This window comes from Meles meles, chromosome 2 (assembly GCF_922984935.1).
Source record: "Meles meles chromosome 2, mMelMel3.1 paternal haplotype, whole genome shotgun sequence".
Taxonomy (NCBI): domain Eukaryota; kingdom Metazoa; phylum Chordata; class Mammalia; order Carnivora; family Mustelidae; genus Meles; species Meles meles.
This window is the reverse complement of record NC_060067.1, coordinates 119,110,980-119,137,555: the sequence shown is the minus strand read 5'-3', so window position 1 is coordinate 119,137,555 and position 26,576 is coordinate 119,110,980. Positions and strand designations below refer to the sequence as shown.

Genomic DNA, 26,576 nt, shown 5'->3' with positions numbered 1-26,576 from the left:
CAAATTAAAAACCTTTCCTCCCAACAACTGTTCCTCCTCATGTGACCTCATGAGATTTTAGATATATCTCTGCTATGGAACTTTTTAAAAATTATTTATTTTTATTTTTTTATTAACATAATGTATTATTTGCCCCAGGGGTACAGGTCTTCTGCTATGGAACTTTTTACACTGTGCCAGAATTATTCATTTTCCAGTGTGACTCTCCACCCCCACCAACCTATTTGGAGTTCATTAAGATCAGAGATCCTGTTGTTTTTCTTTATATTATTTCACAGCAGATACGGAATAAATGATTTTGAATATATTAAAAGCAATTTTGTATATTCTGTAAGTTATTCATTAATTTTGATAATTAGATTTAATTTGGCTTTAAGTCAAATATAAAATTTCAGAAAGAAAATGTGGCACCAACTTTTCAAATAGATTCAGTAAATGTAACCTTTGATATTAAACACAATCATAAAATTAAGATCTAGCTTTGAACTGTACAAATTATATATCTGAGGAAAATGAATTTGTATTTTGAAACATTTTGATAAATTATAACATGTTGAAATTAGTTGTGTTCATTATCATGTGACAAATTTCTGTTTATAAATCAAAACTCAGAATAGAGTAATAGAAAATTCTATATACTATAATTTCATTAGAAAAAAAATTAAGCTTTTATCAACATCTATTTTTTTTTGTAAGATCTGATTTTTAATAAGCAATTTCAAAAATAAGTCCATCATTAAAAGGTTTAGTTATTAAGTCTTTTAGTTCCATGTTGATCTCACAACTTGGTTTTGTGTAAGTCAAGTGACAGGTCCACCAGCATTTGAAGGTTTTAGTCTTTGAAAAATATTTTTTCATTCTTTATATACATGATCATCCAAAGTAAAACTATCATTTGAAACTTCCATCAACTAACTTTTCTTTCTTAGATAACATCATGAAAAACTTTAGAAGCCTACAAAAATGAGTTAAATTCACCAAAATTGGCAAACATGGGTAACTTTTACTTCAAAGATTGTAGAGTAAATAAACAGATACATCTTTCAATTGGGCTATCAAGCAATTATACAACAAAGCATGGACTTCTTAGCAACATCACTATTTAAGACAGCAATGGATTCTCTTTAGTTTTACCTGTTGTAATCCACAGTAGGGTTTCCAAAACTTCTGCACATTGTGCTTTTCGTATCAAATTTTTATTAAAGTCTTAGCTATTTTCTAAATGAATATCCTTTTTATTGGATTTTCCCAATTACAAATGAAATTTAATTTTACATCTATAATTAGAAACAACACTTACAATGGTACTGTACAAATTTAGGTCAAAATAAAAATATATGTATTTTGTGGTTTCATAAAACTTCATTTACTGTATCTTTAAAGAAAGCAGAAATAACAGCAATATATGTAAAAGTAATAATTTAATGACTATAAGCAAGACAAAGCAATAGAATTGTGCTTCTTTTCAGACTGGGGACAATGAAATGTTTAGCTACAATTTTCCCATACAAACATGAAACGATATTCATATAAACACCCTCACAAATAACTGATGGGTGATGAACATACACCAAGTTCGACCAAAGCAAAACACAAACTGAAAACGGCTGTGGTTATTCATACTTTAAATTGAACATGTTCACTCTATTTAAAAATTAATACCTGGAGAAGCTAAAAATAAATTGCTTCTATTTCAAGATATTAGAGAGAGGGCATATGTCATTGTTTATAACTGTTAAAGCAACTCCTTAAATTTGAAGTAACTGCTAAACCACACAACATCTATTTTTTTAAAGTGGTTTCAAAGACATGTCATTCAGTATATCCAGATTAAATGCACTCTCATGTTTTTCTATAACATAATGCATTAAGTTGACAACTGCAACAAAAATGAACTGAGATCAAATAGCTAGGGTGTAAGATAGAGATTTTTAGATTTTATCAGGAGATTATCTACTGGGAGAAATTCTTTTTCTTGGAATTTTTTAGGTAGAAAACTCCTGGCCTAACTAAGTTTACTGAAGTCTGTATTTCTGAAAAATAAACAATGGGATGAACCTTGAGGAAATTTTTCTTTTGACATTAGATGATAATATTTTATACTGTATAATAGTTTCTCACTTCCCTGCTTTAAGACTAATTATAATAATAACATTTAATTAGCACTTACATTATGTAGCCATAATGAACATTTTAGACCAAGTAAGAGAACCAATTCTTTTTCTTAACAATGGAGGTAACTATCTTAAACTTATTTATCCTTATACTTGAAATTTGGAATTTTATATTAAATAATTATTAAATAATTAATAATACCATCCAGAAGGATGATATATATTGCAGATTTATCCCATGGCATTTCACATAGTCTGGCTACTTATGACATTTTTGATACTTTGTTATTGCCAGGGTAGTTGATTGGTACAAGGGCTATAAATACCACCTACATCAAAATCATCATGGCCTTGCTGCTTAGCAGCATTTTCCATAGTGTTCTCTGGAACACTGGTTTCACTCAATCCTAATGACTATTGAAATAAGGTCAACAAGTTTGAGAAACCCTGGATTAAACTAAATTATGAACATTTCTTTGCTATGGAATATCTCAGATTCTTCAATATGCTAAAGAAGACATGATATGCAAAGTTTCTCAATATTATTAAACCAGGGAAACATAAGGTGATAGGATACTGTCCTTCAGAAAACAAAATGGTACCTTATTGTACAAACTTCAGTTATGAACACACACACACACACACACACACACAAACTCAGATTCACTTTCTGTCATTGCAGAGATGAAAACTCTGACTTTGTTAACATTATCCTTGCAGCCCATCTCCATAGCCTCCATTCAAAGATATTAGTTGAGGTCTTTAATTTTTACCACAGACTCTAAGTCTGGCCACAAGCTTATCCATTTTCTAAACCACATGGATTCTTCAACTACCAAATGGAACCCCATTGATCTAGCTAGGCTCTAGATAGTATAATCTCCAACAGTCTGTTATCCAGATCTTATTCAAATCATGCTTAATAACACCGTATTTATAGACCGTCCCTAGAAGTCAACCCAGTTCCTTTACTTGCCTAGTTCTGGGCATTACATATTGATTGGATTGCAACACAGAAAATACAAACAGCATACTTTAATTTAGCTTCTAGCAGAATCAGTTTCAAAGGGTTCTATTTTCATTTTGTACCCTCACTTACTATCAAAAGTATATATAAAACAGTCGTATGAAATATTTTTCTCCACTAGTTGTAAAAATGTTCAAGATAGACTCACTATAGAGTTATGATAAATAACACCTGCATAATACACACTACTTAATTTCATTATTCTGGATATTGTGTACATCAATTCTATTTATTCTTTTACAAATGAAGAAACTAAATCACAAAAAGCTTATGAATCCTGCAGAAAATCACATAGCTCATAAGTGATAAGCAGAAATTTGAACCAAGGAAGTCTGGTTCCATTGTTTTGGTCTCAACCACAAAACTGTATTAATACTCCCATTTGATTTTCTCCATTTTCATTTTATAATTCAGTAATAGGAACATGGCATTTTTCTGAGACACTATTACATTTACTGTTATCTGATCATATGAATTATATTTCTGATTATACATCCTGTTTTACCCCATCTGTCAGGCAGCTTGGAATTCATACAACATGAAACTGAATCACAGCAAGTCTGTGGGCTCTCAAAATTATTAAATTTTAGTTCTCTTTTCATTTTTCTATCTGTCCTATCATACCCCTCCTCCTCATCACCACCACAATTTTCAAATTTTTTATATTAATTTATTGCAGTCTTCTTAAAGACCTATTCAAGTTCTTGTTAAAATTATGCCAAATAGATATAAATACAATAAATATTTCACTGATTATTCCAAGGTTGTTTCCTAAAATGTTTTCTGAATCATCAAGGAAATTTTATACAGAGTAGAGTTTAATGTCAGAATGTTTTATTATACTCTACAGAAAATTTGACATTAATCCTTTGAAAACTGACAATTTTTATATGAAATTTATGGTAGCAGTTTGCCAAGACATAATGTTTCAGAAATTTAAATGTGATACTGCCATTTTGGTCAATTCAGAGGCATCAATCTTGATAATGGAATATATTGTTTTATTTATCTATAATATTTACTTATTTAAAAATATTTAATAAAGAATTAAAGTTAAACAATGCCGATGTTACCTTAGAATATTTCTCTATGAATGCAGTGGCTGTTTACAGTTACAATCTGAATGATTAATGCTTACTAGATATTTCCAATATCATTCTTGGATATGGGCCACAAGGAGCTTACCTGTTGTCACACCATGAACCACTCCTTCCTTGGTTTTGGAGCCTATAAAAAGAAATTTGAAACATAAACGTAAGTCTTAAACTGGCCTTTATTGCTGATTAGCTAGTTTTAAATACAACTAATAAAAAAAGTCTCAACTTTAGAAGCCCAAATAGAAAAATATCCTTAGGGGATAAAAAACCTAAAACAAGGAATTCCTGTAATCACACAACAAATAGAAGAAAGCAAAACTAGCAGCAGGAATGTGTAAACCTGGCGATTCGCCCTGTACCCCTGGGGATAAAAATACACTATATGTTTATTAAAAAATTTAAAAATTAATTTTAAAAAAATTAGCAGCAAGTTCTTTCCTATTAAAATTTTAATTCAGGGACACCTGGGTGACTCAGTCAGTTAGGCATCTGCCTTCAGCTCAGGTCATGATCCCAGGGTCCTGGGATCGAGTCCTACATAGGGCTCCCTACTCAGTAGGGAGCTTGCAGAAGCCCTCTCCCTCTGCCTCCTGCTCCCCCAGCTTGTGTGTACTCTCTCTCTCTCTCTCTCTGTGTCAAATAAATAAATAAAATATTTTTAAAAATAAAACAAAATTTTAACTCATAGTGATGACTTACTTTTTTTTAAAGAGAGAATCTTAAGCAGGATCCATGCCTAGCACAGAGCCTGATGTGAGGCTCAATCTCATGACTCTGATACATGAGCTGAGCCAAAATCAAGAGTCAGATGCTTAATCAACTGAGCCACCCAGGCACCTCTACACAAGTTTTTTAATTAAATTTTTATTTGGAGAAAATAATAGTGGATTGGAGTTTCATTTGAAAACTACCCTGCAAGTCAAATAATCTATTTCTATCAGACATAGAAGAAGCTAAGGAAATGAGGGCGTAAAAACTGAGAAATTATTTAAAACTTGGAGATTAAACGAGGTACTAATCCTCAGCTTAAAAATGCGCTGTTTTAAAAAGCCTTCCTAGGCATGTTAGAAATAACAGTAAACACTTTAAAACAAAGGAAAAAAGCATAAGGGAATCTCAGGCTCCCCATCACTAAAATGACTATATAGGATTAATTAAATAATCTCTAAGAATTGGGTCCTTAAATTGGAAAGTGCAGCAGAATCAGTCAGGTAGAGCACTGGTTGAAAATGCTGACTGTTGTGTCAGAGCCTCAAATATTCAGGAAATATCAGGTACAGTTATTTGAATTTTCTAATAACCCTCATGATCTAATGTTAATAATTCATGGATCAAATTTGTAAAACACTGGTTTTAGGCAAGCTTCAATTTCCAAATTTATTTAAAACTTAGAGACACATATCCACAATTTCAATAATATAATCAATAAAATGACCTAAATGAATATACAAGACCATGTTGAATGTGTTCACTAAATATTTTTATGAAAATATATAAATAAGTCATTAAGTAAAATTTGGATGCATCATATTTAAATTTACATTTTACTAAACTGTCAAGGAAAAGTATCTATGTTTATTAAAACAATTTAAATACAGTTAAGAAGTTTTCATTTGAATATATTTAAGGACCTCTAATAAAAATAAAACATAATAAACTATAGCACTGTAGTTAAGAATATGGGTTTTGCCCAGAAATAAATCCATACTCACATGGTCAATTAACCTACAACGAAGGAGGCATGAATATACAATGCGGAAGATAGTCTCTTCAATAAGTGGTGATGAGAAAACCTCACAGATACACGCAAAAGAGTGAAACTGAAACATTTTCTTATACTACACACAAAAACTAACTCAAACTGGTAAAGACTTAAGTGTCAGACCTGAAGTCATAAAACTCCTGAAAGAAAACACAGGCAGTAATATCTTGGACGTTGACCTTAGCAACATATTTATGCACATATCTCTTGAGGTAAGGGAAATAAAAGTAAAAATAAACTATTGGGACTACACCAAAATAAAAAGCTTTTTCACAGCAAAGGAAGCCATCAACAAAATTAAAGACAACTTAGTGGATGGGAGAAGATATTTGCAAATAAAATATTTGATAAGGGGTTAATATCCAAAACATATAAAGAACTTACAAAACTCAACACCAAAACCAACAAATAATCCAATTTAAAAATGGGCAGAGAACCTAAATAGTCATTTTTCCAAAGAAGATATACAGATAGTCAACAGACACATAAGATACTCAATATTACTAACCATCACATAAATGCAAATCAAAACCACCATGAAATGTAACCTCACATCAGTCAAATACTCAGTCAAATGAGTATTGGATACTCATAACTTTATGTGAGTATCAAAAAGGAAGAAGTGTTGGTGAGGATGTGGAGAAAAGGGAACCCTTATGTACTGTTGGTGGGAATGTAAAATGATGTAACTCCTTTGGAAAACAGTGTGGAGGTCCTTCAGAAAATTTAAAAATAGAAATGCCATATGATCCAATAATTCTACTATTGAGTATTTATCTGAAGAAAATGAAAACACCCAATTCAAAAAGACACACACATCCCTATGTTTATTGTAGCATTATTTACAATAGCCAAGATATGAAAGCAACATAAATGTCCAATGATAGATGACCCAATGAAGAAGATATGGGGAGTGTCTGTGTTACACACACACACACACACACACACACACACACACACACACACAAAATGGAATATTATTCAGCCATAAAAAAGAATGAGATCTTTCCATTTACAGTAACATGGATAGACAATAGAGGGTATTATGTTAACTGAAATAAGTCGGATGGAAAAAGATAAGTATCATATTATATCACTTATATGTGGAATCTAAAAAACAAGACAAAGTAAACAAAACAACAACAATAACAACAAACTCAGAAATATAAAAACAGAGAACTGATGGGGCACTTGGGTGGCTCAGTGGGTTAAGCCTTTGCCTTTGGCTCAGGTCATGATCTCAGGGTCCTGAGATCAAGCTGAGCAGGGAGCCTGCTTCCCCCTCTCCCTCTGCTGTTCCCCCTGCTTGTGCTTTCTCTCCTTCTCTCACTCTCTATCTGTCATATAAGTAAATTCTTAAAAAAAAACAAAAACAAAAACAGAGAACTGATGGTTGCCAGGGGGGAGGTGAGTGAGGGATGGGTGAAATAGGTGAAAGTGATTAAGAAATACAACCTTCCAATTATAAGATAAACAAGTCACAGAGATGAAAAGTACAGCATAGAGATAATACTCAATAATATTGTAATAACTTTTTTTAAAGATTTTATTTGAGAGAGAGAGAGTGCACACAGGTGGGGGAAGGACAAGGGGAGAGGGAGAAGAAGGCTCCCCATGGAGCAGGAAGCCAGAAATGGGGATGATCTCAGCACCCTGGGATCATGACCTGAGCTGAAAGGCAGAGCCTTAACTAACTGAGGCAACCAGGCACCCCTATATGGTAACAGATGGTTACTTCACTTACTATTAATTCTATACATTAATTCTATACTATTAGAATTATACTATTACACTATACTATACTATATTATACTATATAGCATAATATAGTATATAGTATATATACTATATCTATATATATATCTATATAGTATCTATATAGTATCTATACTATATTATACTATATATAGTATAATTATACTATTATACTATACTATACTATATATTATACTATAGTATAATTATACTATATTATACTAGTATACTATACTACTATTATACTAATATATAATTCTATATATTAATAATATTAATTCTCTACATATTAATTCTATACATTACTCAGTGAGCACTGAGTAATGTATAGAATTGTCAAATCACTATTAAAATTAGGGCTAATATAATATTGTATGCTAAATATATTTCAACAATAGAAATTAAAATAAAATTTTAAAATGTGGGTTCTGGATTTAGATTTCCTCGATTTAAGTCTTTACTTTACTGCATAATAATCAAATACACATCATTCAGTCAACATGAAAAATCAAAGGAAATAATACACATAAAGATTTTAAAACAGTGTTTAGTACATACCATAAAGTAAGAAATAATTACACTTTACATGTAATATTTGTAAAGGGATTTGCAGTTTAAAACAGAACAAATTGTTAATCATAAGTTTATATAAATGAAATTGTGCAGTTACTAAATATATAAAAGGATACAGGATAGCAGTTTACATATGTAATAAGATGTGTCAATATGTTCATGTGTATTTATGCATACTTTGCAGTCAAGGGATTGTAAAGTGACCATACAAAAGCTGAGTTGTCTGTAGAAAGTGGCCTTAAATATCAATGAAGAAAATGACAATTAATTAGTAGTAAAGGTTACAATTGTCCCGTGACCTTTGAAATTTTTTGTCAAAACACTAAAAATTCTTGCTCATTTATAAATTTATAAGGAAATGAAAAATTAGCAATATTAATATTTCCTTTGCATATCCTAATTTAAGAACTTGAGAATTAAAGTGTTTTATTTCTTTGTAAAAAAACTTATCAAAATTAGTTTAAACAGTGCTGTCTTCTTCTCATTATATAACTTCATATTTGGCATGAGCATCCTTTCTAAGTCTTAGAGAATTGTTATATTCTTGTAAGTTTGGATCAGTTTCCAAAATGTTACCCTTTGCATTTTTATCATGCTGGATCTCTAATAGTTCCTTAATGTGAGTTACTTCTGCAGCGGCACTTCCTCTGAAACATCTTCAACTTATTCATCACAACTTTTTTTCATTTGCTTACTTCAGCTTGAGTAAGTTCCTCTGGCTACATTATCTAGAATCTCTTGAACAGTAGCAGTGTTACCATTCCCAAAGTCAGCTATTTGTCGTATAAATAAAACATCCTTTCATTCAAATTTTACTTCCAGCATTTTCATGTCATTTCTTTGCTGCACCTTCATCTTTTTTGGCCAATTTCCTTTTTAAATTATGCATTTTTGTAAAATATCATATGGGTTTATCTTTGGGAGACAAGGAAGCATCATAACCATGGGATTTGCCGTGTGTGTGAGCTAAATAGCAGATGTGCAATGATCAATCACTGACAAACTTGGGAAAAATGATATAAATTGATCCTGGCTTATAATGAGTTTCTGTTATTTATGCAGCAATGTGTGGGCTGAAGAGCTAGGAGCAAAGGCTGTACTTTATGTAATCACAGTTTATGTACTGTAGTAACAAATTTGAACTGTGTTGTGAGGGACTGGAATCATTCAACTAACTGTCTTAACTGAAATTCTTCTATCCTGGAAATATGCAAGGTGAGAACAGCTTGTATATAAGGGAATGCTACTTATTGGTACCCCTCTACCACTCCGTGTACTCCATATTTTTTAAATAACTATTTGAAAGACATGTTTATCAGTTGGTCAATGGTCTTTCCTCTCTGCCTGAGCAATACCTGAGAATTGGACATTGGTCTAAATCATGGAATGTATCCTGATTCAAGGATAAATGAGGGTTTTACTGAAGCTGCTTCATATCAAACCAATCACCTGTTATTCGCTGTCAGTTGTTCATTAGTATCCAGAATTAGTAATCAACACTTAACTGATGAGTAAACTGTAATTGAAAACATAGTGACAAAGTAGGTACCAAGCACCTATGTGATTAGTAAACTGAAGAGACACCAAAGCTAAAAGCTTCCATCAGCCGAGGTGGTCACAACTATCCCATCTTATCTCTCATGACTTCACAAGGCACAGTGAAGAAGGTCTAAAGTAATGCCTAGGAGTTGCAAGAACTCATAGTCAGACTATACTGTAGTCATAGTCATCTGTGCTACTGTTGTGCATGTTACGTTGCCTTTTATCAACTTGATGGCCAGGTGAACTGTATTGCAATTTGAGAGCTTGCTATTAATCCATACTCTTAACCACTGTTGCTTACTGAGCAAAGTAGCACTGAGAGAGTTTTGAAGATAATTTTCTCACCTTTACTGTTATAATACTTGGCATTACACAAAGAAAACTAAATTTTTTGCTCTTCAGTTGGACTCTAGATTTATAATCCCTAAGTCATTTGATTGAGATAACTGTTGTTTATTAAATTGAAGTATGTTAATTGCAAATTTATACACAAACAAATCATAAACAAAAATTCATAAAACAGCACTGATTCTTATGGTAGTTCTTCAACTAGTTAAAAGATAGCTGCCAAAAATATAATATTATAAAGGAATGAGATTACTTTTTCATCAGGCTTAAGAAAACAGTCTACTAAACATCTTCAGTCTTTCCAAAGTTAGGAAATTTTATTCTATAGTTACTTCCAATCTTTCACTCTAGTTATTTGTGAGTTTTATAATGACAAAAGAAAAGATGAAAAGAAAATATGTTGACAAGGTAATTATTCTGCTGGACAATTTATTTGATAAGAACAACCATGGCTCCTTATATATAAAAGAAGGCTTTACAAAAATCCTCAACAAAATATTAACAAATCAAATTCAACGATGTATAAAAAGAATTATATTTCACAACCAAGTGGAATTCATGCCAGGTGGCAAGGCTGGTTCATTATTTAAAAATTAATTAAAGCCACCCATCACATTGACAGGATAAAAAAGACAAACGACATGATCATATCAATAGATGCAAAAGAAGCATTTAACAAAATGCAGCACCTATTTGTGATAAAAATTTCTGGTAAGGTAGGAAGAGAAGGGACTTCCTCAACTTGATAAAGAATATTTACAAAAAACCTACAGATAACATCATATTTCATAGCAAGAAACTAGACCTTTCCCACTAAGACCAGAAACAAAGCAAGCATCATACTGGAAATCCTAGTCAATGCAATAAGATAATAAAAGGAAATAAGAGGTATACAGAATGGGAGAGAAGAAATAAAATGGTCTTCATTCACAGATGACTTGATTCTCTATGTAGAAAATTATAAAGAATCAATAATGACCAAAAAAAAAAAAAAAAAGCCTAAGTTTTGTAAGACTCTTGGACACAATGTTAATAAACATAGGTTAATCACTTCCATTTATACCAGCAATGAACAAATGGAATTTAAAATTTAAAACACAATTTATATTAGCACCAAAAAAATGAAATACTTAAGTGTACATTTAACCGACTATATATACAAGATCTTTATAAGAAAACTTCAAAGTTCCCATGAACAAAAGCAGAGAACTAAATAGAAGAAAGTATATTCTGTGTTCATGGATGGGAAGACTCAATACTGTCAAGATGTCAGTTCTTCTTAACTTGATATATAGTTCAATGCGATCTTAATCAAAATCTCAGTAAGTTATTTTGTAGATATCAACAGATTCTAAAGTCTATGTGGAAAGGCAAAAGGTCCCGAATAACTAAGATAATATTGAAGTATGAAATCACAGGTGTGATACTACTTGCTTCTCAGTCTTACTACCAAGCTATAGTAATCAAGACAGTGTGATAATTGTAAGAGACTAGACAAAGAAACCAAAGGAACAGAATAGAGAGCCTAGAAATAGAACCATGTAAATACAGCCAACTGATTTTTGCAAAGGAGCAAAAGCAATACAATGAGGCAAAGACAGTCTTTCTGACAAATGGTGGTGGAACAAATGGACGTCTACATGCAAGAAGAAAGAAGAAACAAGGAGAAGGAGACAAAGAATAGACAACAACCCTTCACAAAAAATTAAGACAATAGGGATCACAGACCTAAATGTAAAATACAAAACCATAAAACTCCTAGAATAACAGGAAAAAACCTACATGAACTTGGGTATGGCAATGACTTTTAGATATAACACAAAAAACACAACTCATGGAATAAAGAATCAATAAGCTGGACTTCATTAAAATTAAAAATTGCTGCTCTATGAAAGGAAGTGTGGAGAGTGAGAAAAGTTACAGACTGAGAGAAAATATGTGCAGAAGATATGTCTGAAAAGGAACTACTATCCAAAATACACAGAGAACTCTTAAAACTCAACCAGATTAAGACAGGTTAAATACCTTAACAGATATCTCACCAAAGAAGATATACAGATGACAAATAACCTTATGAAAAGATGCTCCACATCATATGTCATCTGGGAAATGGAATCCAAAACTATCAGATACCACAACACACTTGTTAGAATAATCAAAATCTAGAATATTGAAACACCAACTGCCAACAAGGATGTGAAGTAACAAGAACAGTTATTCATTATTGATGGGATGCAAAACGGTCCAGCCACTTAGGAAGACAGTTTGTCAGTTCCTTAGAAAAGTAAACATATCTTTACCATATGATCCAGCAATAGTGATCCTTGGTATTTACCCAAAGGAACTGAAAGCTTATGTCCAATCAAAAGCCTGCACATGGATGTTTATAGCAGTGTTATTCACACTTGCCAAAACTTGGAAGAAACCAAGATGTCCCTCAGTAGGTGAATGGATAAGTGTGGTATATCCAGACAATGGAACTAGTATTTAGTACGAAAAAGAAATGAGCTACCAAGTCATGAAAAGACATGGAAGAACCTTAAATGCATATTACTAAGTGAAAGAACCCAATGTTAAAAGTCTGCATACTGTATGATTCCAGGTATATGACATTCTGGAAATGGCAAAATTATGGAGATAGTAAAAAAAGATCAGTGGTTGCTGTGGGTTGGTGGAGGGAAATGAATAGTGATGCACAAACAATTTTAGGATACCAAAAATATCTATATGATACTATCATATACACTTCATTATACCTTTGTCCAGATGCAGAGAATATAAATAACGTACAAAATACGAAGAGTGAACTTTAAATTAAGCTATGGGTTTTGGGTGATTATGATATGTGCCAATGTTGGTTCATTAGTTCTAATAAATGTACCAGTCTGGTGGAGGATGTACATCATGGGGGAGGCCATGCATGTGTGAAGGCATGGGGTACATGAGAAACCTCTTGTTAACTGCCTCTCAATTTTGCTGTGAACCTAAATTGCTACCAAAAAAATAAAGTCTTTAATTTTTTTAAAAGTGTGCCTTATTACTCATGTGTTTTGTTTTATTATGACATTCCCACAAAAACTCCGCAAGGTAGTTGCATTTATCTAAATAATATTTTTACAAATGAAGGAAGTAAAGCTCATAGATATTAAGTAACTTTTATAGTATTCTAAAAGTAATAAATGATGCAGCCTGGATTAGAATTCAGGTTTTTGTGACATGAAGTCTATGTTCTCTCTACTTTTCCAGAAGCGAGTAAACTGCAGTCTATGGGCCAAATGAACTTAACACCTGTTTCGGTAAGTAAGGTTTTATTGGATCACAGCTAATTATTGTCTATGGCTGCTTTCACACTGTAACCACCGAGTTGATTCATTGACACAGAGAGCTTGTGGCCTAAAATATTTACTGTCTAGCACTTTACAGAAAATTTTATCAATCCTGACCTATGTACTCTGTCTTATCATAGTCAGTTTTCATCCTAAATCCTGGACTTGAGTTTGAATTTTAACTATCCTTTGGAACACAACAAATAAATAATTTATAGAATGCACCATGTGTTAAATACCATGATACATATTGAAGATGATTTAAAAATACATGGGACATGTAAACAAATTACATTTTATATAATAACAAATAGCAGAATTAATCTCAAAAAAATAAAATCATTTACCCAAGTGTATAGTTTGGTAATGAAAACAAAAGGTTTTCCAGATGATAAAACCAGATGAAAAACCTAGAAAACAGCAGTGTATTAAATTAATATTCAATAGTTCCAGACTCACTACCAACTAAGGGATTAAATATTAGCAACCTAAAAAAATCTTTAGGGTTACTAAATTATAAAATAATGGAAATAAAAGAATAGTTGCAAGCACACACTTGCACAACTTAGAAAACTGAGGACAACTATAAAGATACTGATCATGGGTGCAACACTGATTCGGTATTACAAATTCCACCTAAAAAGATATAATTCACACTTCACAAAAACACTTGAAATTAACTCATTTTTTCCTCTTGTAATACTCTTTAATTCAATGATTTTTCTGAAAATACATCTTAAGAGAAAGAATAACTTAACTGAAGATTTGTAGCAAACCCAGCCAATTCAGAGTCTATGAGCAATGAGAAAAAAATATGAGAGGGATTCACAAAAATCATCCCAAGTATAACTCATTTTCAGTGCATCCATGTTGGAGAGACAGCATAGCTGTCTTTCACCCACAGACATAGGCCAGCACCATCTACCCCCCAATAGTTTCATCTTCCACCTTCCTGCACATGCTGTGCTCCTGCTGCCACCAGAGAATGTGTGAGAGCTCAGAGCAGCAGAAGACAAAGAGGAGAGGCAGAATAGCAGAAGGTGAGCGTGTGCATGTGTCCCTGTGGATGAGTGTTTGTCTATGTATGTGTCTATTCCTTCCCCAAAGAATTTGAAGTAGTTTGTAAAATAACACCCGACCTACCACAGTTCAAGATAAGCAAAACAGAGTCAGGATCTGCATGAATATTACAAAGTGGCAATTTAGGAACAAGTAGAAAAGATAAACATCGGTCTCATTATTTAGTATGTCTGTCATTTGATAAATGAATTAGATATATAAATGTCTCTGAGATATTAGCCACAGCCTTTGGGTACATTTTTGAGCAATTAGCCTTCAGTTTACCAAATGGTCACAAGGATGAATTCTACCAAAGATTTTTCTGTCCTTTCCTTTTTAGGGCCACGATAGGTCTCTTTTTACATATCCCAGGGCCATACTCAAGTCTTATTTTAAAATACAAATACACTAAAATTTGCTAATATTACTCACAGTGATAAAAAAAATCAAAGGCCCATGAATGAATTTGATTCTTAGAAATATTATTTTTGAGATTGAGTTTTAAAAACTTTTTATGAATTATAGTCTCTTATGCACAGAAGCATTTATTTAAAAAGTCCTAAGTATTACTGAAAAATTAAATATTCTGAAAAAACAAAAAATTATCCTTACTTTTTACTATTAGCTCAAATATACACATTTACCTACCCACAGAGTCCTCTGACTCAGTTTCTCCTTTTGACAAGTGGTGATGCAAAAATGAATCAAGCAAGTAATACCAGCATTTAGACCATCAATCATTCTAACCTATCAGTCATAAATATCAAGATGCCAAGTAGGGGTTACCTACCTACATAGAGAACACCCTCTTTTGTCTTTCCTGCTGCTTCTGCCACACCCTGTTTGGTTTTTTCAGCAGCAGCCACGACTCCCTCCTTGGCCTTTGAAAGTCCTTTCATGAATACATCCATGGCTAATGAATTCCTTTACACCACACTAGAGAACACAAAATATAATTTCAATGAGAACTTTTGGGTAGAATAAAATAAAATTAGAACCACCCAAGATAAAAACCACTGAAAGGTCAGTACAAATCCCAAAAGTGTGAGACTCTTATTATTTTTTTTAATACTCTTATTTCAGTCACTGGGCCCCACCAACACCACCAAAAAAAAAAAAAAAAAAAAAAAAGCTTTTTTTTTTTAATTTTACCTTCTGCATTAAAAATTTAGCATCCCTCATCCATCTTGGCTAGTAGATTCTAGAGGTCTAAACATGGAATAGGATGAATCATCTGAGTTGTTCTTACTGTATTTGCGAAGTGTAGTTACATGAAAAGACGGACCCCTCTTTCAACTTCCGAGAGTCCAAATGGTGACAAGGTAAGTTAGAAGTACGTTTAAAAGATCACAGGAAAAGAACAGGAGCTGGAGACATGGGTTCAGGGACCGTCTTAAAATGAATCCCAGAAGAGAGCTAACTGGTCGATCACCAATAGGGTAGGTAAGAGAACTACTCACTCTGGGTGTGGCTCAACCTCCCGCCCACAGTGAGCCCACACGCACCAGCGCTAATCCACCTGACCCGCCACCCCCGCCCCCAGCTACCTACTCTGAGCAGGCGCCAGCGCAGAGCCAGGATCAGTCTCCTGACTCGAGCCCGCCACCCGAGGGGGCGTTCTCCGCGCGCGTGCATTCGCTACCCACCCGGTGCCAGCACCTGTTAACCCCTTACCACCTGTTGCCTTGCCCTCCCTGCGCTTCCAGTTAATGATGTGCCAAACACAGCTTGCTTACTTCACCGAGAAAACGGAGAGGGCGGACTGGGGATTTAAGGTAAAAGAGAAATAAAAGTTGGCTGCTCACGCTCCATGGAGCATCCTCGCGTTTCCCAAGGGAAAAGCGTATCCCAGAGAATCAGCCTAACCTTTCAGCCTTTGGGGACGAAAGAATGGGATATCGGATGCCAGAGGAAGCCAGGTCAACTTACTTTCCTCAGCTCGCTAAAGAGATAAGCACCCACCTCTGAGAGACTCGACACCGCGGGTCCTTATGGCAGCAACAACCTCCCTCCCAGAAGTCCACGACTCCTCTCCTCCCCGGTTTCCCCCGGTATTGACAAAGCTGCCCGTTTAGATCCAGGGGTACTTACCTGGGCCCCTCTGATCCTCCCAACTACAGTTCCTCTCAACAACCCCCTTACAGAAGGTTTATAAAAACAATTCCCAAATATTATTTAAATGGGAAGAGGGAGAATTAGAAGCGCACAGGAAGGGAGGAGGCAGCACCAGGAGAGGGATGGTCCCCAGAGGAGGCTGCTGTCAGCACAAGCCGGTGATGAGAGGCTGGGGGCGTGGGAGGCAAACCCACGAACCTGTCGTCGAATTGCCACTCCCCGTCCCCCGCACAATTGGATCCAAGAGAAAGAGACAGAGGGTCGGAAGGCAAGGCAGGGAGAGAGCGCAAAGGATGCTAAGGGCCAGGCTCGGTCCTCGGGTCTGCTCCAAAGCCAGCACACACCTCGCCCCACGCTTGCGGCGCTCGGTCTCTCACCCCCTCTGTCGGGTCCCCTTCTCGTTGTCGTGGTCTTCCTCCTCTTCCTCTTTCCCCTCCTCCTTCCCCTCCGCTCACCGCCCCCGCAGCTGATTTGTCAGCGCCTCTCCCCGCCCCTCTCCCGGCGCGCGCTGCTTTCCCAGCCGCGTGCACTTCACTCCTCTACTCGGGTGAGGATGGGGGCGGGGGCGGCGGGGAGGGGGAGGCTGTACCTCCAACTCCAGCCGCTAACCTGGGCCCGGGGACCGGGAGGTGGCGTGTTCTGCGCCTCACCTCGAGTTCAGGATCCAGGGGACTCTTGGGGCTATCTGGAGATGTTAGGCTTAGGCTGATGTTTCTCCCTCTTTCCCATCCCCCCTCCTTCCTCCGCTGTCTCCGCCCTCCCTCTGGTTACTCACGGGACCCTCTTATCGGAGAAACCTTAGTGGAGTGGGGGTCTGAGGGATCGACCACCAAAGATAGAGCCGTCATCTTGGGAGGCTGCTGAAGGAGTCAGGCAGCTCAGGAAGGGGGTTCAACCAGTGCTACCAAGAGCACGTAACCCTCGGGTCGCTGAAATTCTGATGAACGATGGTAGGACACAACGTTAGGGATGTTTTTGTTCAAATATTACTCAGATTTTCGTTTGCTCTTAACCTCTTAATCTCGGATGAGCCCGAAAAGGTCCCACGGATGGACAGGAGACTAGTGAGGCAGAGTTACAGGTTGAGGCAGGAGGAGCCTCTTGGAATCTCCTTCCACCCCACTATCACCATTTTCTTGTCCGCCAATCAGCGGCTGCCAGACGCCGATTTTTCCCATCAGTGGAACACAGAATAAATATTCCCCAGTCGTCGATACCAAGCGGTCTTGGGTTTTTCTTTCTCGAGATGGAATTTACTTTTCACACGCGAGTGCCTGATGGAGGAGACGAATCTAGCATGGTTTATCTTCCTGAAACATCACATTCGATTTTTTCGTCCCTTCTACACACTACTCACCTTTCTCATTTGATTCACGGTGCCCTCGAAGCTGACACCCCACACATTGCTTCCCACACACAGACACGCAGACATACGCGCAGGCTGGAAGACAATTTTTGCATCGCTTAACACATTTCACCTCTTTCGGAGCTGGAGGGAAAACAGCTGTTCCTGGATCACACCAGAATGGAGAACCAAGCTCCTCCCTCTAACAGAACGCGTTCGCTGTTTGTGCCTGAATTGGGAGGATGATGTTAGCACTGGAAGGGAGAAACAAGTCTTTGCTGCATGTTTTTTGTTTGTTTGTTTGATTTTGCTTTATGTTACCTTTATTTCATTTTCTATTTTTTGTAGAAAAAAATGCTTTCTATAGCCCCACACTCTTTTGGATTCTGAAATTTGAGTAAAATTCAATTTTTAAAGATATTTAATTAATTTATTTATTTGACAGAGAGAGAGAGAGAGGGAGCATAAGCAAGGGGAGAGGGAGAAGCAGGCTCCCCACCCAACAGAGAGCATGACCTGAGGCTGGAGCCCAGGATCCTGGGATCATGACCTGACCAGAAGGCAGACACTGAACTGACTGAGCCACCCAGGCATCCCACCCAGTAAAATGCAACTTAAATCTACAAAACAACTCTTTGAAACCAAAATCAAAACTTAACAACAACAACAATAACAACAAAACAGGAACCAGGGACCATATATATATAGATACAGATGATATAGATAGATATAGATATAGATAGATATATTGCTTAAACACATCCTTGCACTATTGGTCTGCCCTTTTTAAAAGCAGCCTTTCCAATTGTTCATATTTTGTTTCCTTGAGATCAGAAAAAGAAGGTTAAACTTTGGAGCTGGTTTGCTACCTGGTTTTGAGACTTTGAACAAGTTATGTTCTCTGTTCAGTTTTGTTCTGTAAATGAGGAGATGAATGCAGATGAGCCCTCTCTTTTCAACTTTTTACTCTGAAAAATGTTTAAACATAAACAAAAATTGAGAGAATTTAGGATTCCATGTGAATATCACCCAGCTGTCACCATATTTTAATGTATGGCTAATCACTTTTGATCTATATGTTCACCCACTCTACATTTTTTTATCACCATCCTTTATGTTTTACTAAATCCCAAGAATTACATATATCCTTTCACCTTTAAATATTTCAGCCTGTATAAAATATAAGAACTGTTTTAAAATATCCACAATAACACTTAGACGGTCTTTTTAAAAATTGATATATAATATACATTCAGTGAAATCTTCAGATCTTAAGTATTCCTTTAAATTAGTTTTAAGAAATGCATGCATTAGTGTAGCCCACACCATTTTGATATGGTTATAATTTCAATTTGTGTTGCTATTTTATTTGGGATTTTTGCACTTGTATTTTCAGTAAGGATCTGTAGTTGTGTATCTGTGGTTCTGTGTGTATGTGTGTGGGGCATGTAGGTATGTAAGTGTGTGTTCTTTCTGTTAACCCACACCATTTTGAAAACAGAACATTTTCATCACCCCCAAAAATTCCCTTTTGCCCTTCATAGTTGTATATATTTTAGAATTGCACAAAAATTGAATCGTACAGTATGAAATATTTTCCCTTTCCCTCAACATATTTGTGAAGTTCATTTATGTTGTGACATGTATCAGTAGTTTGTTTCCTTTTATTGCTTTTGGGGTTTTTTTTTTCCTTTTATTACTGCAATAAAATATCTTTTCCACTGTGACCTATCACTGCAAGTTACCTTGATAGACAATAATGACAATTATTTAATGTATCATGTGACATATTTATAGTTTAAAAGGGATCTCCTCGAAACCTAGTGCTTTAAATCAAAGGGGCATATTCTTAGGTCCCATGACAGACCAATGAGAGAATTATTTTGGAGTGGCTATTACATTTTTGTGCTTCTTATAGCATAGCATGATACCATAACACCCCTATATAGTACCTTATGATTCACAGAAAACTAATGCACTACATCATTTAATCACAACAAGTAGGTAGATTAAGTTTTATTATGTACCTTTTATAGTCAGGGACTCTGAAGCTCAAAGAATTTTAGTTAAAGGCTGAAATTGCCTAGCTCTTAAGTGGCAGAGCTAAGATAATCTGGCAGGAACCATTCCAAAAGGCACAACAGTCTCCTGAGTTATCAGTTTCTCTCTAAAACCTTACAGACTGGGTGGGAGGAAAAAGATGGGACCCAGTTCTGTTAGAAATAGCCTCAGGGTTTAGATTTGACTGTAGAAATCAAGAAGAACTTGAGCTATTATAAAACAGAGCATTCATATTTGAAATTTAGCCAAAAGAAAAAGAAGGGAAAAAGAAAAAAGAAAGAAATTGTAAGCCAATTTTTGGTCAATTAGAATTATAGTTATAATTCTGTATTCTACTCTTTTCTCCCCCAAAGCATCTTGAATACAGTAAGCATTCAATAAACTTTTAATTACTTTCTATTAAATTCTAATTATATTCTACTTATAATTCTTTAGCTCTGCATTCTTAAGGAAATGGAATTACTCTAAGGACAAAAAAAAGAAGTTAATAAAGACATTTTTTAATATTTTCATCATTGATTGACATCATAGCCTTAAGTAAACTTTTAACTGTGTGAATATATTAAATTCTAAACTTGAGGGCGCCTGGGTGGCTCAGTGGGTTAAGCCGCTGCCTTCGGCTCAGGTCATGATCTCGGGGTCCTGGGATCGAGTCCCACATTGGGCTCTCTGCTCAGCAGGGAGCCTGCTTCCTTCTCTCTCTCTCTCTCTGCCTGCCTCTCTACTTGTGATCTCTCTCTGTCAAATAAATAAATAAAATCTTTAAAAAAAAAATCTAAACTTGAAAAAAAATTAACTCACAAATGTCCTGTACTTCATAAAGACTATGGAAGAATAACCTACTGGGAGACATTGCTGATGTGTGCATTTTGTTAATAACTACTACACATGTGTTCGGTCTTCTCTTTGGTAAATGAAATCCAAACACTTTGTTATTCTTTCATGAGATTGTTTTATCTGAATTTAATATAGTAATTTAGCTAGAGATTAACGTTCTGTGAGATACATGGTTAGCCTAGACTGTCTTTGTCTTCCCCTTACAACTAATTTTCTAAGTGTGCCATAAGGTAAGCTTATGCAGCAAAGTGGAATGGCATGAAAAATAAGGAAGCTTTTTGTGACCAAGTATTAAAGAGCAGATAGGAATTGATTTAATATCTTTAAGTGAAGAAAATACAATCTTTACTGTCTTTAGATAATATTCTAGATTTGTTGTGAACACAAGGGACAATGTAATGTTAATTCTTGGGCCACCTGTATCTTATTCTCTATTTGTACCTTTCTCTCATTTTCTGCGGATGTATGAAAAGCATGCCCTAGTGACATCATGGTGGGTTTCTCTTGTAATTTCATAGTGAGTACAGAAGCAAAGGCCTAATGGATATAGATAGCGATTGTGTACAATTTTTAAAAGCAGTTGAGCTTGATACAGGGCAATAAAGTTACTCCAAAAAGATATGAAAAACAGGGAAGAGGGAATATAGTGCCAGAGGAGATTTTCTAATTTGACCCCATGAACAACTTCATTTTCTCTACAATACCATAGGTCGCAAAATGTAATGGACATTTACTGTAGCACGATGTAACTTATCATATCTATTAATACTGTAGTATATCCTCAAAAATGTAGAATGACTGAAAATTGTGACCACAAGAAAGTGCCATGTGAAATAGGTGAAATTCAATTGCATATCATTTTAAATGTCCCTGTGGTTGTTTTGGTGCTAGGAATACAAAGACACGCACAATTCTAAGACTAAGGACTTTAAAGCCAGATAGAAAAGACATTTGAATATTTTAGGATTTAAAAAGTTCAAATGCTTCAGTATTAGAAGAAAATAAACGTGTTTATGAGCTCAAGAAATGCACTAAACCCTGGTGAGCCTGGAAGATTTCTGAGAATAGGGATAGCAGATACAAATTAAACACAGGGACTTAGTAAGTTTCTACCACTTAGTAGCAGTGACTGAGAGCAAGTATTCAACCTCTCTTATCTCAAATTTTCTCACCTATTAAATGAGGATGATATCTCACTTGTCTTGTGTGATCACTGTAAGGAATAAATTATACGTTTCTCAGCAAAGAACTAAGAACTGGCATCTCTCAGTATAAGTAGGCATTATTATTAACTAGTCCCCGTGCCTTTGGAAACACTTTTTTGTTAGAACAGTTTGAATATTATTCCCAGACCTCCCTGACCTTCCATCAACCTTATAACATATCTGAGGTGTTTGATGTCTCCCTGTCAGTAACTTTGGCTTATTATGGTAAATAAAACATTTCTAACCAGGGATGGAAGTTGTGGGAAGCTTGGGGTGGGGGGAGATAAGAAGGATTGATAGGGATCACTAATTAAAAATCTGCCAATATCGCTTTTCTCTTGTTAGTGTATGGATTACAGTAACATCACTCACAGCAATTTGCTTCAGCAGTTTGAAGAAATAATAGTGATCGTGATAGAATTAATGTTTACTAAATTTATTGGCAGTTTTGCATTCTTTAAACCTTGTTTCTTTAAAGAGGTTGTAGCAGAGCTCTGTATGAAATATGTTGATTTGCCATGGGAGAAAAATAAAATGACACGGCAAATAGTTTCTAAATTTGCCAGACTCATTGAGACAGCAGTTCTGAAAGACTTCTGAATGAATATCCAATTCAGAGAGAAACTCAGCCTCTAATGCTCCAGGTGAGTGAAAAATGGACAGCCTGACCTCACAGTGACAGATCTACTTTTCAGCAGCATTTGAGTTTCGAGGAGAGAAAATAAATGGATGAAAAATATTTCAGGACCAACTATAATGTTTTGTGTAGTGTTTTGAACTGAAGTTATAATGCCTTTATAAACAGAAATCATAACATCAAAGTTATCCAGGTAGCTAATATATTCCCCTCTGTAGATAATTGAACAGTGGCATTTAAGAAGTTTTGAGCTAGTAATAGATTTTAAATATAAAACTAATGGGGCGCCTGGGTGGCTCAGTGGTTAAGCCGCTGCCTTCGGCTCAGGTTATGGTCTCAGGGTCCTGGGATGCAGCCCCGCATAGGGCTCTCTGCTCAGCAGGGAGCCTGCTCCCTTCCCCTCTCTCTGCCTGCCTCTCTGCATACTTGTGATCTCTCTCTGTCAAACAAATAAAAAATCTTCAAAAAAAAAAAAAAAGAAGCTTTAAGTGGCATTTAAGAAATTTTTTCAGCTGTAAGTGGCATTTAAGAAATTTTTTCAGCTGTAAATAAAAAGCACATTATCCAGATACTGTAAGAAGAAATTATTTCTTAGTTGCAACTTGATAAAGAATTTAGCATTAAAACATAACCGCACCGGGTGCCTGGGTGGCTCAGTGGGTTAAGCCGCTGCCTTCGGCTCGGGTCATGATCTCAGGGTCCTCGGTTCGAGTCCCACATCGGGCTCTCTGCTCAGCGGCGAGTCTGCTTCCCTCTCTCTCTCTGCCTGCCTCTCTGTCTACTTGTGATCTCTCTCTGTCAAATAAATAAATAAAATCTTTAAAAAAAATAACCGCACCAATAAATATATATTTGTAAAATCATTTTTGACTAAAAAATTATATTGTTCATATAATCAATCTTTTAAAAATTAATTTTAATTTTCATAAACATCACTTGAGTTCAATTTCTCCCCTACAATCTTCCCAAAAATGGGACAAGAGCTTGCCTAATAATTGTTCATATCTACTTGTGTATTATGAATGATCTTCTCTTAAATCAGCTTCTCTGTGGTGAGAAATAATTGTTCTTTAAGTCTCACAGATTCTCTTCTGAGTCAATTTCTGTTTACATTCCCCTTCACTTTCCTTATTAAAATATTAGACCTTAATATGGGACAGGAATTCATCAAAATCCTAGAGGAGAACACAGGCAGTAACCTCTTCAATATCAGCCACAGCAACTTCTTTCAAGACACCTCTCTAAAAGCAAGGGAAACAAAAGCAAAAATGAACTTTGGGAACTTCATCGAGATAAAAATCTTCAGCACAACAAAGGAAACAGTCAACAAAACAAAGAGGCAACACACGGAATGGTAGAAGATATTCCCAAATAACACTACAGACAAAGGGCTGATATCCAACATCTATAAAGAACTTCCCAAACTCAACACCCAAGAAGCAGATAATCAAGTCAAAAAATGGGTAGAAGACGTGAACAGACACTTCTCCAGTGAAGACATACAAATGGCTAACAGACACATGAAAAAATGTTCATCATCATTAACCATTGGGAAATTCAAATCAAAACAACACTGAGATACAACCGTACACCAGTTAAAATGACAAAGATTAACAAGGCAAGAAACAAATGTTGGAGAGGATATAGAGAAAGGGGAACCCTCTTACACTGTTGTGGGAATACAAGTTGGTGCAGCCACTTTGGAAAACAGTGTGGAGATTCTTCTAAAAATTAAAAATAGAGCTACCCTACAATGTGGTAATTGCACTGCTGGGTATTTACCCCAAAGATACTGATGTGGTGAAAAAATGGCCATCTGTATCTCAACGTTCATAGCAGCAATATCCACAATAGACAAACTGTGGAAAGAGGCAAGATGTCCTCCTAAAGACGAATGGGTAAAGAAGATGTGGTCCATATACACAATGGAATATTACTCAGCAATCAGAAAGGATGAACACCCAATTTTTGCATCAAAATGGGTAGGACTAGAGGAGATTATGCTGAGTGAAATAAGTCAAGCAGAGAAAGTCAATTATCATAAGGTTTCACTTACTTGTGGAACATAAGGAATGACATGGAGGACATTAGGAGAGGGAAAGGAAAAGTGAGGGGGGCAGAAATCAGAGGGGAAGACAAACCATGAGAGACTATGGACTCATTGAGAAATGAACTGAGGGTTTTAGAGGGGAGGGGGGTGGGAGAATGGTTGAGCCTGGTGGTGGGTATTAAGGAGGGCACAGATTGCACAGAGCATTGGGTGTTATATGTAAACAATGAATCATGGAACACTGCATCAAAAACTAATGATGTATTGTATACTGACTAACATAACACACACACACACACACACACATTTTAGACTAGGGACAACTGGGTGGTTCAGTCATTAAGCATCTGCCTTCAGCTGAGGTCACAATCCCAGGGTCCTAGGATCCATCCCCACATCAGCTTCCTGCTCAGCGGGAAGTCTACTTCTCCCTCTCCCACTCCCCCTGCTTGTTTTCCTGCTCTCTCTCTCTCTCTCTGTCAAATAAATAAATAAATAAATAAAATCTTTAAAATAAATAAATATAAATAAAATATTAAACTAAAAGCTGCTTTTTGGTTTTGTTTTTAGATCAAGATAGGAAGAAACTCCAAGTAATTAAGTTGTCACAAAGAAAGATATTTTTGGGGGGTACCTGGTTGGCTCAGGGGGTTAAGCCTCTGCCTTTGGCTCAGGTCATGATCTCAGGGTCCTGGGATCAAGCCCCACATCAGGCTCTCTGCTCAGCAGGGAGCCTGCTTCCCCCTCTCTCTCTGCCTGCTTCTCTGCCTACTTGTGATCTCTCTCTCTCTGTCAAATAAATAAATAAAATCTTTTTAAAAAAAACAAAGATTTTTTTTATAGCAGTGGATATTAAACACTTGCGGATGGTTAAAAAATAAAGTTGTATATTTTTATTTTACATTGCCAAATTTTACACTGAAGAAATAAATCTGCTTAAATATATAAATCTCCAATTCTTATAGCAAATCTAACTAGAGGTTTCACAAATATGTCTTCAAATTCATATAGAACATAAAAGTAACTTTCAAACATCTTCAATAATGTAACCATCAAATGGAAAACTCACATAAAAAAATTTCATTGACGATGGGAGGAGTCAAGATGGCGGAGAAGTAGCAGCATGAGACTACATCAGGTAGCAGGAGATCAGCTCGATAGCTTATCTAAACATTGCAAACACCTACAAATCCAACGGGAGAGTGAAGAGAAGAAGAACAGCAATTCTAGAAACAGAAAATCAACCACTTTCTGAAAGGTAGGACTGGCAGAGAAGTTAATCTAAAACGACCGGAAGATAGACTGCGGGGGGAGGGGCCGGCTCCCGGCAAGCGGCGGAGCAACGGAGCACAAAATCAGGACTTTTAAAAGTCTGTTCCACTGAGGGACATTGCTCCAGGGGCTAAACCGGGGTGAAGCCCATGCGGGGCCAGCGTGGCCCCAGGCCCCGCAGGGTCACAGAAGGATCGGGGGTGTCGGAGTGTCGGAGAGCTCGCAGGTATTAGAACGGAGAAGCCGGCTGGAGAGACAGAGCCGAGGACTAAACTCTCAGCTCGGGGTTACCTTGAACTGGTCGCGGGCTGGGTGAGCTCGGAGTGCGACTAGAGGCTGGGGATACGGGAGTGATTGGGTGCTGTCCTCTGGGGGCGCACTGAGGAGTGGGGCCCCAGGCTCTCGGCTCCTCCGGGCTGGAGACTGGGAGGCCACCATTTTCATTCCCGTC

General features: G+C 36.0%; 1 protein-coding gene across 6 annotated transcripts in view; it reads right to left on the bottom strand.

Moving 5' to 3' along the window:
* The window catches only part of SNCA (synuclein alpha), a 146,629-nt gene extending 128,474 nt beyond the window's left edge, over positions 1 to 18,155 (bottom strand). Inside the window, exons 1-3 of one of the 6 annotated variants that reach the window (XM_045985732.1) lie at positions 18,076 to 18,155; positions 15,394 to 15,539; positions 4,327 to 4,368 (exon numbers count right to left, since the gene is read on the bottom strand). In XM_045985732.1, coding sequence (XP_045841688.1) covers positions 4,327 to 4,368; positions 15,394 to 15,514 — 163 coding nt within the window. In that variant the 5' untranslated portion in view covers positions 15,515 to 15,539; positions 18,076 to 18,155. The other 5 variants (XM_045985698.1, XM_045985690.1, XM_045985714.1 and 2 more) reach the window with 5 other exon arrangements.
* Between the last annotated feature and the right edge of the window lie 8,421 nt (positions 18,156 to 26,576).